The sequence below is a fragment of the Agelaius phoeniceus genome, chromosome 7 (assembly GCF_051311805.1).
Source record: "Agelaius phoeniceus isolate bAgePho1 chromosome 7, bAgePho1.hap1, whole genome shotgun sequence".
Classification (NCBI taxonomy): domain Eukaryota; kingdom Metazoa; phylum Chordata; class Aves; order Passeriformes; family Icteridae; genus Agelaius; species Agelaius phoeniceus.
This window is the reverse complement of record NC_135271.1, coordinates 35073945-35088950: the sequence shown is the minus strand read 5'-3', so window position 1 is coordinate 35088950 and position 15006 is coordinate 35073945. Positions and strand designations below refer to the sequence as shown.

The 15006-nt window shown below is 60.2% G+C and overlaps 3 protein-coding genes across 4 annotated transcripts; 2 read left to right on the top strand and 1 right to left on the bottom strand.

The window, feature by feature from the left end:
* Positions 1-32: 32 nt before the first annotated feature.
* ANKZF1 (ankyrin repeat and zinc finger peptidyl tRNA hydrolase 1) lies at positions 33-6584 on the top strand. Its single transcript, XM_077181545.1, has 15 exons — positions 33-284; positions 556-665; positions 1058-1160; positions 1559-1743; positions 2020-2135; positions 2243-2396; positions 2594-2816; positions 2993-3094; positions 3281-3436; positions 3529-3627; positions 4055-4319; positions 4793-4904; positions 5011-5178; positions 5287-5357; positions 5961-6584. The coding sequence occupies exons 1-15, from the start codon at positions 164-166 to the stop codon at positions 6079-6081; spliced, it is 2106 nt and encodes a 701-aa protein (XP_077037660.1). The 5' UTR covers positions 33-163; the 3' UTR covers positions 6082-6584.
* Positions 6585-6729: 145 nt separating this feature from the next.
* On the bottom strand, positions 6730-12412 carry GLB1L (galactosidase beta 1 like). Its single transcript, XM_077181547.1, has 16 exons — positions 11818-12412; positions 11256-11428; positions 10800-10950; positions 10487-10547; positions 10134-10228; positions 9578-9758; positions 9440-9498; positions 9191-9312; positions 8975-9015; positions 8574-8692; positions 8388-8462; positions 8220-8309; positions 7987-8100; positions 7578-7709; positions 7041-7253; positions 6730-6964 (listed from the first exon to the last, which is right to left on the bottom strand). Exons 1-16 carry the CDS (start codon positions 11869-11871, stop codon positions 6746-6748), a joined length of 1899 nt encoding a protein of 632 aa, XP_077037662.1. The 5' UTR covers positions 11872-12412; the 3' UTR covers positions 6730-6745.
* A 34-nt stretch (positions 12413-12446) lies between these two features.
* Positions 12447-14911, top strand: STK16 (serine/threonine kinase 16). 2 transcript variants are annotated; one of them, XR_013183084.1, is made up of 8 exons: positions 12447-12604; positions 13236-13455; positions 13528-13661; positions 13735-13855; positions 13930-14025; positions 14096-14217; positions 14304-14576; positions 14687-14911. XR_013183084.1 is itself a non-coding variant. In XM_054636787.2 (7 exons), exons 1-7 carry the CDS (start codon positions 12519-12521, stop codon positions 14440-14442), a joined length of 918 nt encoding a protein of 305 aa, XP_054492762.2. In that variant the 5' UTR covers positions 12447-12518; the 3' UTR covers positions 14443-14911. The 2 variants fall into 2 exon arrangements, 1 of the variants encoding a protein (XP_054492762.2); XM_054636787.2 differs by having other exon boundaries at positions 14304-14911.
* The last annotated feature ends 95 nt before the right edge of the window (positions 14912-15006 follow it).

Here is a 15006-nt window from a genome sequence, read left to right as displayed (position 1 = left end):
GATCGCGCACGGGCGCCGGGCGTGGTGCGGGATTGTCCCGAACACAGAGCTTGCACCGGGGCAGAGCGGCGGGCCCACGGGGCCAGTGTCGGGGCGGTCACTGGCGGGTGGTTCTCGACGGGCCCGTTCCTCAGACGCTGTCCCGTGCCTGGAAGCAGTAGCCATGCCGGAGAGCTGGTCGGTGTTTGAGGCCGCCCAGGACCCTGAACTCCTGCACGGGCTGAGCCTGGTCACCGGAGTTGCTGCGGATGCGGGTGCTGCCCAGCCGGCTCCTGCGAGCCACGGTGCGTGGGGCTCCGCGGGAACGGCGGGAGGGAGGTTATCTAAGCTCGTGTCTGCCACAGATTTGTGTTCCGTCCCCAACTCAGCTTGGGTGATCACCCTGGAGCTTGGCCATGGGAGCTACCTGGTGGGTGGGTAAATCGACTTTTGGTGACACCCCAAAGTCCCCGAAGCTCTTTCAACCATAGGTTTCTTTGGGTTGGCTGAGGAGGGACCGAGGAGGCTCCACTCCTTGCAGGGCTGGCTGTGCACAGCCCTCCCTTGTTCTTCCAGAGAAACCTGCAGCAGCCAGCTGTGAGGAGAAGCCCCATGGGGTCGCCGAGGTGCCAGAGAGGATGTGTTGCTTGACCTGCGGGCAGGTGTTTGGGAGCCGGGAGGAGCAGGTGAGCAGGGCTGAGCAGTACGGAGTGGGAGTGGGGCTGGCATGAGTGGTGGGATCCTGCTGTGGAAGCTCAGCCCCAGCATGGTGCAGCCCAGTGCTGGCTGTTTCCCCATTGCTCACAACCTATTGGGATCTGGCACTCAAACCTCGTATGTTATCAATTAAAGACATCATTTACTGGAAGTAAAGGGTAAGTGCAGCAGAGGCCTGTACTTGTTCAGGTTAATTGTTTCATGGGTAACTCCTTAAAAATACTGTGATTTTCCAGTCAGGACTGCTGAAGGAGCCCGCCATCAGTTTAGTCGTTGGGGTCTGTCACCTCATGCCCTTTGGTGGTGATGGCTTTCATGGACCACCAGGATGCTGCCAGCTCATGCTTTTCTTGCTCCACAGACTGAGCACTACCGTCTTGACTGGCACCGCTTCAATCTGAAGCAGCGACTCCTGGGGCGCCGGACGCTGCCTGAAGAAGTGTTTGAGGAGAAAACCCGCACAGGTGAGAAGCTGGATTGTCTGCATTGGAGCCCAGGGGCTGTCAGGAACCTCACTGGGGTTTTTCTGTACAGGGATGAAGCCCTCTGCTAGTGCAGGATTCCTTTATTCTGTCCCTGCGAGGTATTCTCAGGGTCCAGCACTGCTCCTGAGCTGTTAGGATTTGTTATAGACAGAAGGGGGTGTTTTAACTGAGCCCCTGCCTAAGCATGTCTGGGGATCTAGAGCTCCAAACTGCTATCTCCCCGGGTCACAGCCTGTTTGTGATATATAGGGTTATTTGACAGAACATTTCTGGGGTCATGTGCGCTCTGAAAATGCCCTTGAAGTCACCTAGAGAGTTTTGGGGAGGCTGTTCAATAATCTTTGCCTTATTTCACTGCATCTTTCTTTTCCTTGCAGGTGATGTTTCCAGCATCTCAGGATCTGACTCACATAGCTCTGATGTGAGCAGTGAGTCGGAGTTGCTGCCCTCTGTCAGTGACACTGGCCAGACCCCCCAGATTCCCCGCTCCCACAAAGTGCTGCTCCGCAATGCCAAGGGCCAGCTCATCTCTGCCTACCGCTGTGTGCTGCTCACTGGGAAGGCAAGTCACAGTCCAGCTGTTTGGGAGAGGAAGTCCAGAAAAGGTGGGGGGCACTTGGGTGTAGATGTCTCTCTGACATCTCTACCTCCTGTGGTAGGAAGGGTGGACTCTGGTGCCAGGTCAGAGCCCCAGACTTGTTGGTGGCCTGTTATTTGGCTCTGGGGTGCTCACAAAAACCTGCTTCTGGTGCTAGCAGAGAGGCTGGTCTCTGTCCTGGGGACAGCAGGAGGTAAGGAGGTAACACCATGGGTACTAACAAGTGTGTCTGTGTATCAGGGTGACATTGAGGAGCCAGTGGAGCTGACAGCATCACTGCAGAGCCTCAGTGCAGGCACATGCTGGGTTGTGCTGATGATGGGTGGCGGGCACTTCGCAGGAGCAGTGTTCCGGGGGTGAGTACAGCGGGACTGTCCCTCTGAGCACAGTCAGCTGCAGCTGCTTTTGCATGTTAATGCCACGCACACTAAGCTCTGTGGCTTATGCCTGCCCCTCTCCACAGCCTGCAGGTGCAGGAGCACAAGACCTTCCACCGGTACACGGTGCGAGCACGGCGGGGCACAGCGCAGGGCCTTCGGGACGCCCAGACCCCGGGCTCAGCCCCCAGATCCGCTGGGGCCTCCCTGCGCCGCTACAACGAGGCTGCTCTGCTCAAGGTGAGGGTGCACTTGGCAGGGAGTGCTCCTGCTGCCTCTGCCAGGCTGCTGCTGGGGGCCATGGCAGGGGCGGTGGGCTCTGGAAAACGGGCAGGGCCCAACTGAGACTACTGTCTTCTGGATTTGTCCCCGCTCCAGAGCTACATTTGCCCATATAGTGTGCTCAGGATCCCATAAAGCTTCTCCTTTCTCCCCAGGATATTCAGGACCTCCTGGCAGCCTGGGCACAGCACCTGAGTGAAGCTCAGCGCATCTTCCTCCGGGCGCCTCATCACAACCGTGCGCTGCTCTTCGGTGGCAGGAGCCCACCCCTCACCCGAGGGGACCCTCGCATCTGCCACATCCCCCTCAGCACCCGCAGGGCCACCCTGCGAGAGGTGCTGCGAGTCCACGCCACGCTGGCCAGCCTGCAGGTGTATGGTGAGTTGGGCCAGCCCTTGTGCCTGTGGGTCAGGGCAGGTGGGATGACGGGGTCGCTCGTGCATTAGGGGGCACTACCCTATGGGGTGGAGGTGCTAGCTCTTCAGCCCTCAGACCCTGGAGACATGGGGTGCTCCCTGTCCCCAGGTAGTGACAGGAGCACCCTTGCTGCCCAGGGAAGGACACGCCACTGGAGGACATCGTTGGGTCCCCCAGGAAGGTCTGGCAGAAGAGGCAGCAGAAGGCAGAGGTGCATCCCCCGCAGGAGGACACAACTGGTGAGTTGAACCATGCAGGGAGACATGACTCTGAGCAAGCAGGAGGGGTTTGATGTTATTGCATGGGCATGGGCCAGATTTGCAGCTTCAGAGTGTGGCTGGACAGGAGAAAGACAGGGTGTTCTTGGCTCAGAGCCCCGAATTCTGTGTGTAGAGCCCTATCCCCAGTCTTATCACCCTCCTCAGCCCCAGAGGAGGAGGAGGAAGAGGAGGAAGAAAGCCCTGCAGGAGAACTGGAGACTGTGGAAGTGACACTGGGGACCTTGGACCTCCGGGAGTTCGAAGTGATGCCCAAGCGAAACCGCAAAAGGAGGAAGAAGAGGGACAAGAAGGTGGAGAAAGGTGAGGGGAAGAACTGGCAGGGGCAGTGTAGGAAGGCCATGGCTGGGATGCAGGCTGACACTGACCCTCTTCCTCACGTGCTGCCTGTGCAGGGCCGTGTGCTAAAGAGACTGGTGAGCAGCCTGGCTTGGAGGCAGTGACAGAGCTTCAGGGGGAGGCTGAGGCTGGGCTGCTTCCCTGGAGCAATGGAGGTAAGTGGTGTTGGGAGCTGTGTTGGCTGGATGCCTGCCCCATTTACTGGTGGCTTTTCAGTGGGGTGAAGAGCACATTGTCATGCAGATACCCAGAACAGCTGGGTCTGAGAAGTCTTTAGTGCAGTTGCAGTCATGTGCTTTTGAGTGAGCTGTGTGTTTGGAGCCAAGGGGACCAGGCAGCACCTGGCTAAGCCAGGTGTGTTGGGGGGATTAGAGTGGGTCTTACTGCAGGAGGAGACTTGGCTGCTGACAACAGTGCCTAGCAATGCCATAGCACATGGCCACAGACTCTGAAGGTGCTGGAGATCCTGCAGTGCCCAAATCCAGCTAGCAAGCTGAGGCATTGTGTGTATTCCCTGGCCAGACCAGAGTGCTGCTTTGCCCAATCTGCCCATCAGACTCCCCTCCTGTTCTTCCCTCACAGGAGACCCTCAGACCCAGCTCTGCGATGCTCTGTTCACTGCCTGCAAGACAGGGGATGTGCAGACACTGCAGCACCTCCTGGGAGTGCCAGAGAATGGGGGCCTGCCAGAGCACAGTGAAGATGGGCAGTCTCTGGATATGGCCCGCTCCCTGCTGAACCAGCCCGTGGACGAGCAGGGCTGCACCCTGCTTCACGTGGCAGCTCAGGCTGGCAGGGCTGAGGCTGTGTGTCTGCTGCTGCAGGCAGGAGCGGACCCTGCCCTCAGGTATGGCTGCAGGGCACCCAGTGGTTCATAACTCCAGCTGTGAGAGTCCAGCAACTCACTCCTGTCTCAGCCACAAGAAACTGGTGCCACTCTTGTCCTGGGACAGCCAGTATTGGTCTCTGTGACCCGGGACGTCTGGGGTTTTTATGGGAGGGCTAGGAGCTGAACCACCCTTCTCTCTGCCTGCCTGGTCTGGCATGGCAGCAGGGGGCACTGCCTCAAGGTGCACCCAGCTTTATTGGTGGGCTGTTCCAAGGGCCAGGATGAGACAAAAGCCCCATGCAGGGGCTTTGAGAGGCAAGGAGGACTTGGAGGATTCTGGTATAGGGATAAGGAACTTTCCTCTCCTTGGCTGTGATATTGTGGCCTGCAGTACACGCTGCTCATCTCTGGGGGATCTCTGGGCTCACAGCCCAGTGGGATGCAAACAGTGAGATGGCAGTGTGAGCAAGCTGGTCTCCCTTGTCTCACAGGGACAGGCAGGAGAGGACTCCATACTGCACCTCTGCTGACAGACGGACCCGCAATGCCTTCCGCAAGTTCATGGTGGCCCATCCAGACAAGTACGACTACAGCCGTGCCAAGGTGGGGCCTGCCCGCTGCCCTCACCCACAGGGGAGCCCCAGAGCAAAGCTCTCCCTTCCCACTCGTGCATTGCCCCGGCTCAGTGGGAGATGCTGCCTGCCCTCAGGTGCCAGGGCCCCTGACACAGGAGATGGAGGCCAAGAAGCTGGAGAAGAAGCGGGCACAGAAAGCCCAGCGGAAGCAACGGGAGCAAGCACAGCGGGAGGAGCAGCACCGCCGGGAGCAGGAGCAGGAAAGGAAGCAGTGGTTTGCAGCCCTGTCTGACAGGGAGAAGGTGAGGATTGGGAAGGGGATCCAGCCCAGAGGGGGCGGTGCTGATGTGGTGGGCTCTGGGCACAGCAGCTCCCAGGGCTGCAGGGGCTGAGCTGTCTCTGCTCCCCAGAGGGCACTGGCTGCTGAGAGGAGGTTGGCTGCACAGCTGCAGGACACCAGCACGACTCCTGCCAACATCAGGTAACCTTCCCAGCAACATGGCTCTGAAGACAAATCCTCCCATGTCAGTACAGCTGTTCCCTGTCTTTCTTGCTCCAGTCCTCATTTCCAGTCCAAAGCTATTCCTGACCACTCAATTCCCACTAGTGCTTGGGTAAAAGTTTCCTCCCTCTCTTGCCCTGCTCCCCTGAAATATTTTGCTAAGGATGACTTGGTCCACTTCCAGCCAGATCTGCAGCAAGCCAACGCCCCAGCCACTCCTGTGTCCCTGTTTACTTTCCTCTGCCACCCCACCAGGTTTGTTGGCAGCCAGCATTCCCCATGCTTAGCGGGGCAGGGGCTTTACAACCTTTATAGGGCCAAGCCCCTAAATGTGGTATTCACACCTAAATGTTCATTCTGCCTCAAAGTACCTCACATCACACTCTGACAGACCATGTCCCCCAGGGAGTATGTCCTGGCCAGGCCACGGGGTGAGCACATCAGCCCTGTGGGACCAGAGGAGCCCCAGCTCCCTCGGGCTGCAGGTGTCTTGTGTCACAGTCCAGACAGGGAATCCTTTCCTCTACTAACTCTTTTACAAGCGTCCCCTTTGCTCAGGGCCAGCTCTGCTCTTTCCTGCAGCCGCTGCTGGCAGTGTGGAGAGTCCCTGTTGGGACGGATCCCCTTCCACTATCTTGACTTCTCCTTCTGCTCCACGGCCTGCCTGCAAACACACCGCCGGGCCCAGGCTGGCCACACCTAACGCTGGAGGCTGCTGCCACCTGCCAAGGACCACTGTGGTGGGGATGTGGCTGAGCACTGGCTGTGCAGCAAGGGAGAGCCTGTGCAGCAGCAATGGTCAGAGGGACTGAGCTGGCCATGTCACTCTCTGGGCATGAATATCCCTCTGGGTGGTGACTCTGGCAAAGTTAATAACTGAGAGGTCTCCATGTGCCAGTGTGAGGGGCTGGGACTGTTTGGTGGCCTGGCTTCAGCCAGGGGTCCTGCTGCCAGCTTTTCTCATGGCTACCTCACAGGTTGCTATCTGTAGGTGTAAGGACAGATCCTGACACATACAGACCCTGCAGCCCTGAGCTACCTCCAGCCATGCCTGTGGACACCATCAAGGCTGTGCTTTTACCTTTCCTCTCCTGGCTGCCATCAGCATCTCAGCCATCATGTTAGCAGCTACTTCCTCTGCCTACATTGTCAATAAAGAGGTGCCTTGACCCCCTGGCCATGGGGGAATCAGCATGGTCACTGGAACTATTTGGGATGAGTGTGGCATTGACATGCACATCAAGCTCAGTCCTGGGTCCCTTACTCCTTAACACAGGCCCTACCTGCCCCCAGAGGTCTGTGCCACTTTCCTTAGCCCCTGTGCTTCCCCAGCCCCAGTGAGAGGCAAGGCCAGTGCCCAGCAGTGTTTACTCTGTGGCCATGGTGCTGCAGCCAAGTGTCCTGTTATAAAGGGGTCGGTCAAGGAAGAGCAGGAGGGGAGTGGGAGGTGCCCATTCTAGCTCCAGCACTGTGATGTTGTTGGGGTGGCCAGCGTGCAGCACCGAGCCAGGCACAAAGAGGGTCTGCTGGGGCCCACGACAGCTCCAGTACCGGCCCAGGTTGAAGCCATTTATCCACAGCAGTCCCTGGAAGATGATGGAGATGGCACTGAGCTGTGTCCTGGTCCACTCTTACCCCTTTCCCAGTTATGCACTGCCTTACCTTGCTCCAACCTGGGAACTTCACGAAGGTGTCCCAGGCGATGCCAGGTGTCTCAAAGGTCCCAGTGTAGAAGGCTGGCCCCACTCGGCCCCCACTTGATTTTGGCAGAGCAGTGTGGGGCCAGCCCTGTTGGACTGCAGTGTCTATGGCCAGGGGATAGATCAGCCAGTTGCTGAGAGGCCTGGAGTTCAGTGAGAGGTTTCCCAGCAAGCCCTGAGATGGAACAGGAGGGGAAATGAAGAAACAGTATCTGCCAGGACACTTGGGGCAGCCCCAGGGCGTGTCCCCCTGGCAGCAGTGAAGGTGGGATGGGATCCCCTCTAAGGAGTGAAGAGCCCTGGCCGCTGTGGCAGCCTAAGTGGGAGAGGGGTGCTAGTCTCTGAGCCCTGTCCTGGCAGGTTTGAGATGAACCAGGGAGCAGGGCTGGGATTAGCCCCAGCAAGGCCGGACTCTGTCTCAGGTGGCAGTAGAGAGGGTGTTTGGTCACATGGGTTGCCAGGCCATCCCCTCTGGAGCCTCAGGGCGCTCTCCCCTTACCTTGAAGTCACTGGTGTTGGCCCCGAAGCTGATCCTGCCCATGTTCTCCATGAGGATGTCCAGGCTGTCCCCTGCCCTGCCCGTTACATGCAGTGTTGTCTGCCCGTCCCGCTCCAGCGTTCCCTGGTACTCCTAAAGCCACAAAGTCAGTGCTGCTGGCCCATGTTTGGATCCCACCATTCCCAACACTGCCAGCAGGCACATACCATCCTGCTGCCAGCTTGCCAGAGCCAGGGCTGCTCTCTGCCCCCAAAGGAGGCAAATTTGGGCCCAAGAGCCACCCTGCAAAGGCTCAGTATGGCTTTTGGCACCCTGGTTGTCCCCAAGACCCTGGGATGGCATAGCCCCACTGCCAGCAGGTCCCACAGCCCTCTGGAGCACTGTCCCTGGTGTGCTCCCATAGCCTCACCTTCTGCAGCATCACATAGCCACGGTCACAGATGCTGTGGGGAGGAGCACCCAGCGTGGCTGGGTCTGGGACATCCCAGGGCAGCTGTGTGTGGTACATCACAAAGCCATGGATCTGCAGGACACAGTGCAGTGGCACAGGAAGGGAAATGGAGCTGGAAGTGAGTTCTGCTCCTCTATCCCGGGGCCAGGGAGAGTTTCATTAAGTGTCCACCACTACACCCAGCCTCTCACCTGCTTCAGGGCCTCAAAGGTGAGAGGAAACTGGCTCTGGATGGGCCCAGAGGGGCACAGCACATCCATGACATCCAGGAGGTCAGCATACTGCAAAGAGAGGGATGGGTGCTGGGCAGGTGAGCAGTGCCACGCTGGGGCAGTACGGCCTTCAGGATGGGCACTCACCTTGCGCAGGGCCACCCAGCCATAGGCATACTTGGGGGTGGCAGGTGGCATCGGGCCAGCTGGCAGGGGCTGGAACTGAACAGCAGACTGTCAGCTGCCCCATGGCAAGCAGGAAGCTGTTCTCTGCCCTGCTGGTACAAGCAGCAGTGCCCAGAACTGTCCCCTTACTCCTGCCAGGTTTGTTACCTTGCTGATGACCGTGCGAATGGCAAACAGCTTCTCAGTGGGGTCTCCTGCCTCCGACAGGGGGGCATCATAGTCATAGCTGGTGGTCACTGGTTTGTACTGGCCCTTGTAGTCAGCACCTGGCCAAGGAAGGGGCTCTAGCACAGCCCAGGGCATGGAACCCAGCCCCAGGCTGGCTGCAGTGCAACGTGGGGGGGCATGACCCAGAACTGTGAGCCCTTGCATAGGCACGAAAGGAGTCCCCAGGAGAAGACAAGCTTGGGTTCAAGGGCCCTTGGCTATGTGTCAACCTGCCCCATGGGACAGAACAAGAGCCTGAAGCAGGTTTCTCAGGGATGGCCAAAGAAAGCCCTCCAGCCCTGCAGTGTGCCACTCCCTCCCTAGAGCAAGGCTCTACTCACCACTCCAGTAGGCAAAATTCGTCCCTCCATGGAACATGTACCTATGATACACCCAGAGAGCATGGTCAGCAACCCCCAGACCCAGCAGGGGCTCACCAGGCACTGCCCCTTCCCTCCAGCACCCACAGTCCCTGCTGGCCTGATCCCAGTGGGATGAAGGCAAGAGGTGATGCCCGCTGCCCTGGTGGCTGCGCCCTCTGCCAGCTGACTACTTGCATGTTGACGCTGGCTCCCAGCTGCAGCATGTCCTCCAGCCCCCGGGCCACCCACGCTGCGCTGGTGCTGGCATGTGCCTCACCCCAGTAGTCCAGCCAACCTGTGTAGTACTCAGAGTTTACCTGGAGGACAAAGAGACTGTCACCTGCAGCCTGGGCCCAGTGCCCCTCCTTGCCTCACTGCCTGGCGCCTCTGCCTCCCCAAAGTTGTCGCGGGTCATTCCCCACACAGCATCCATGCCAAGCTCACCAGGGGTCCCTTCGGTTCCACGCGGCGCTGGGCACCAAACGCCTCTGTCACATTGGATCCTGTGGAGGTGCAGAGGGGGAGGTTTGAGCAGGACAGAGGAGGGACCCCCATCCTCTCTCCTCCTCCCCCATAGGACACCTGGCCCGAAGTCGACGGTGGCGTAGAGCCCCTGCAGGGTGCCGCAGTGCAGCTCCTGGGCTCGCGCGCTGTCGGTGGTGAAGAGCAGCACCTCGCTGCCCAGCAGTGCCCGAAAGGAGCCCAGCAGGTGCTGCAGGTATCCATGGTCACAGGCATAGTAGCTCCCATATTCATTTTCCACCTGCAAGCGGGGCAGGGACTGGCAGGCAGTATGCACGTGGCAGGGCTGCAGACAGGTCCCACTGCCCATGGGAATGAGCACCAACCTCCTCCCTTTCCTCTGGACATCATCAGATGTGTTGACAACCCCCCAGGGGATCCTGAGCATAACCTTCCAGTCCCACTGTGAGCTCCAGCTCCGTCAGTGTCCCTCAAACCACATCTGTGGTACCTCAGATTCCCAGCCCTTGGATTTAAATCTAGGTCCAGAAGGTGGGAGGGATTTATCTGAGCTTTGCTGGGTAAGGTCATTGTGTAGGGGATACTGGTGGCTTTTTGGGGCACATCCAAAGATGACCCAGAGCAGGGCATGGGACTGGGCCTCAGAGGCCCTTACCTGCACACTGATGATGTTCCCTCCCTGGTGGTACAGGCGTGGCTTGATCTTGGGCAGCAGGACATGGAGCCAGGAGTCCACAGCTGCCAGGTAGGCTGGAGGGACAGAGGCAGGGCAGGGCTGGCTACAGCATCCACCCCAGCCCACCTGCAGCCAGCCTGCCAGGAGGAAGACAGCAGATGGGGCAGGGTCAAGTGAGATGGGGAAATGGAGATGGAGTACAAACTATGGGGCTCTCAGAGGATAGAGATGATGATGGGAAAGACCACAGAGGCAGAGCTGGCAGGTGTGTGGAGGACAGCCAGGACTGGCACCAGGCTATAAGGACATGGTGGCCAGAGGCTGAGCCTCACCAGGGCTGGAAGTGCGCAGGATGATGTCTGGTTTCCACAGTAGCCAGGCAGGCAGGCCACCCTGGAGAAACACACACAGCAGAGAGGGAGGCAGAGAAACTGCTCAGCAGCCTGGGCCTGCACACTGCTGAACTCAGCCAGTGCAATGCTAGTGCTTGGCACCAGCACAAAGGCCTGGGGCCTTTAGGGCAGCAGCCGGGGCACACCGGGCACGGCACTGGGGTCTGCATGACAGCCAGAAGGGCCAACCCTGCTGTGCCCTTCCCAGACCCCCCCGTCACCCCTCTGTGCCAGGCCGGGAGCCAGGGCTCACCATCTCCCACTCTGCACAGATGTAGGGCCCCGGCCGCAGGATCACCAGAAGTCCCAGCTCAGCTGTCAGGTCCAGGAAGGCTTCCACATCCCGGTTCCCAGTGAAGTCATAAACTCCTGGCAGTGTCTCATGGTAGTTCCAGGGGACATAGCTGGGGTGAGAGGGGAGATCAGCATGCAGGAGTTAAGGACACCCCAGCACGACAGGGAACCATCCCACCAGCTGGTCCCTCTGCTTCTGGGAGTTGGCCTGCAGCCTGAGCTGAGTATGGCAACTCGGGCTGGACTGGAACTAGCCCACACTCATGCTTGTGTCTGGCAGGGGTGACCTGGGGGTTGACAGCCAAGTGCAAATGTTGGTGCTTGCTCCCTGTGGTCAGACAACACCCTTGTCTCTGTTCCTAGTGATCCCAGAAAAGCCGTGGTGACTGTGGGCCTGTGCACCGCCATGGCTTACACCTGCACAGCGCTGAGCCCGCTCATGTACATCTTGAGCAGCCGGTCCCTCCAGGCAGGGCGCGGGACGCGGGCGTAGTGGATGCTGCCCGAGATGTAGCGGAAAGGGGCACCGTCCTTGAGGAAGCAGTTGTGTTTGTAATCCAGCTGGAAGGAGCGTGCTGAAGGGGAGGCCTGCAGGAAAAAGGAAGAGCTGGAGGCTTGCAGAACCTCCCCGAGCCCAGCCGCCCCCTCCAGGCACTGACGGCGCTGGTTCTCGGAGGTGCCCTCTCCCGAAGTGGATGCCAAACTGTCCTGGGAGAGCAGGAGGGAGGAGCTGAGCCTCCCGCTAATCAAACACCCCGGCTGGGCTGGTGGCATTTGTGGGGATGGTGCTGCGAGGGCAGGGAAGGAGCTGGGAATGAAAGCTGGGACATTGTGGCAGGACACGGGCTGCTGCAGGAGGGAGCTCTAGCATGACGAGCAGGGACACGGATCGGGAAGGCAGATTCGGGAGGCGGCCCACCCGCTCCTTCACAGCTCAGTCCTGTGCGCTTCCTCCACTTTCCACCCTGTTTGCTAACCTGCGTGTGCAGGAGCCCCGCTGCCAGCAGCAGGCCCAGGGCCGGCAGTCCCATCCTCGCCGGGGGCCCGGCAGGCCCGCGATGGGGACGAGGTTGGACGTGGCTCCACTATCACATGATCCGGGAAGGAGCTCGGCCAGCGCTTCCTTCTCCCGGTCCTAAGTGCGGGCAGCTGGAACAGCTGGGGCGGGACCACGGGAAAGGCGTGGGCGGCTCCGACCCTCCAGGTCGGGCCAGCCCCGCAAAGCCCACCCCAGCAGGGGATGCAGCTCCGGCCGGCGCGCACACCGCTGGTGCCCAGTGGGGTGCGCAGTGACAATCAAAGTGAGGGGAAGAGGAGCCTTGTAAAAGCGTCACCAGCAGGCAGAAGCCTTCCATTGAACTCAGCCCGCTTGTTCCATCAGAGCGGTGGTGATGGAAAGCTTGGCTGCAGCTTTCGTCGGAGGGCTGCTGCTGCCGGATGAGGGAAAGGAAACCGTCCCCGGGCCGAGGGCTAGAGCTGGTGACAGAGCTAGTGACAGGGGTGTCGGGCGGTGCTGCAGGACGGGACGAGCCCGCCGCAAGGCGGAGGGTGGCAGGTCCGGGTCGCGGCGGCAGCGCGCAGCGGAGGCGGTGCGGCCCCGCCCGCCGGGTGACGCGGCGGTGACGGGCGGTGACGGGCGGTGACGCGCGGCGGCCCCGGGCGATGACGCGGCCGGGCGATGGGGCAGACGCTGTGCGTCTGCTCCCGGGGCACCGTCAGCCTGGGGGGAGCGCGGTACCTCCTGCTCCACCGCCTGGCAGAAGGGTGCGCGGCGGGCTGGGGCGCGGGGGGCTCGGGCGGGGGTCCCCGAGCTCCGGGAGGGATGCTCGGGCAAGGGGGGTCCGAGGGCCGTGGGCGTGCTCGGGCGTGGGGGGGATGCTTGGGCGTGCTTGTGTATGGGAGGTGACTTGGCATTGGGGTGATGCTCAGGCGTGGTGGGGAGATGCTTAGGCATGGGGGGTGGTTGTGCATGAGGACATGCTTGGGGATGGGGTGACACTCAGGCACGGGCTGCTCGGGTAGGGTGGGGAGATGCTTGAGTTCAGGTCACCTTGAGGCTTGGGGTATTACTTGGGCTTGTTGAGGGATGATGCTTCAGCATTGGGGGTGCTTGTGCATGACAGATAATTCTCCTGCTGAGCGACAGGGAGGGGTTGGTCAGAAGTGGCTGCTTGGAGCCGTGGGAATGGGGATGTTTGAGCCAGTGGGGTTTTTCATACAGAGAGGGGATGCTTTGGGTTCCTCACAGGTGCCTGCAAGATGGGGAGATGTGCATACCTGGGGAATTCATGCTGCCCTCTGTCCCCCTCCCCTGGGGAGAGTAGATGAGACTGGGTACAAGGCCCCAGCATGGATGTCACAGCCCCCAGCCCATGCTATTCTTGACTGCTTGCAGGGGTTTCAGCTATGTGGACCTGGTGGAGGGGCTGCGGGACGGGCGCTTCTACGCCCTGAAGCGCATCCTGTGCCACGACAAGGAGGACCGCCAGGCCGCCCTGCACGAGGTGGAGATGCACGGCCTCTTCGACCACCCCAACATCCTGCGCCTGGTGGCCCACTGCATGGTGGAGAAGGGCACCAAGCACGAAGCCTGGCTTCTCCTGCCCTATGTGAAGGTGAGGAGCGCTTTCCTGGCTGGCCCACCACCCCAGGAGCAGCAGTAGTGACCAGCTGCTTGTGTTTGCCAGGGTGGAACCCTCTGGAGAGAGGTGGAAGCACTGAGAGAGAAAGGCAGCTTCATGCCAGAGCAGCGGATCCTCCTCATCCTCCATGGGATCTGCCGTGGGCTGCAGGCCATCCACAGCAAGGGCTATGCACACAGGTGAGGGGTGGCAGCACTGGCTAGGAGGATTGGAGGGGCCCCAGTGGGCACTCAGTGATGTCCATCCCCACAGGGACCTCAAGCCCACCAATGTGCTGCTGGATGAGGATGACCAGCCTGTGCTGATGGACCTGGGCTCCATGAACCAAGCTCGCATAGAAGTCAACAGCTCTCGGGAGGCCATGGCTGTGCAGGTGGGTGGCCTGGGACGTCACCCCATGGGCCTGTCCCTGCTCCAGTCCCTTCATCCCCATCCTCCTCTTTGCAGGACTGGGCTGCCCAGCGCTGCACCATCTCCTACCGTGCCCCCGAGCTCTTCACAGTGCCGAGCCAGTGTGTGATAGATGAGCGTACGGATATCTGGGTAAGGATCCAGCCCTCTGGCCTCCCCCATCCCACTGCTACAGCGCTGCACTGACACCACCTTGCTCCAGTCCTTAGGCTGTGTGCTGTACTGCATGATGTTTGGAGAGGGCCCCTATGATGCCATCTTCCAGAAGGGTGACAGTGTGGCTTTGGCGGTTCAGAACCCCCTCACATTGCCCTCCACAACCAGGTGAAGGGCTGGGGAGGGTGACCCCGTTCCTGGGTGGCCCCCTGTGCTGTGCACCACATGGGTCCTCCCCTCGCTCTTTCTTCCAGACACTCGGCTGCCTTGCAACGCCTGCTCTTCTCCATGATGACAGTGAACCCCCAGGAGAGACCCAGCATAAATGAAATCATCCACCAACTGGAGGGGCTGCAGCCAGCACCAGCAGGGCAGGACACCACACAGATCTGAGCCCATCGCCTTCAGTGGTGACATGTCCTGAGGCTGAGCCAGGGGAAAAGCAGCTGCCCTAATCCCTGCTGCCCTGCAGACCTGTTGCAGAGGGGATTGATGCCCTGGGGGACAGCAGCTGCTCTGTGCTGGAGGTGTGTTGGATTTGGAGTGTTCTGTGCCCTGGATGTTGCTGCCTGGGCCTTGGTCTGTGCCCCTGAGCTGTGGATATGTGATCTGCTGCTAAACATGGGTCCCTTGCCAGCTGCTGCCTTCCTTGGGGGTGGCAGAAGAGGATGTTGTGGGACCCCTCCTGGGGATGGGAGCCGCTGTCCTGCAGCTCTGTGCCCCAGGAAGGTTGCTGCTGCCCGGAGCAGAGCTGCGGGCCGGATCCCGGTGCTGTGCTGGAGGGAGGCAGAGGGAGTGCCCACTCTGCCATTGCTCTTGGCACCGATGTTGCCTTGTGTTTGAAGTAAAGTATGTTCTTGCAGAGCTGTGGCTGTGTCCCTGTCTGCAGGGAGGGGTTCTGCCGGGGCATGGGAAGAGCAGGGCACGCTGTCTGGGCTGGGCAGCCAAGCGTTGCTG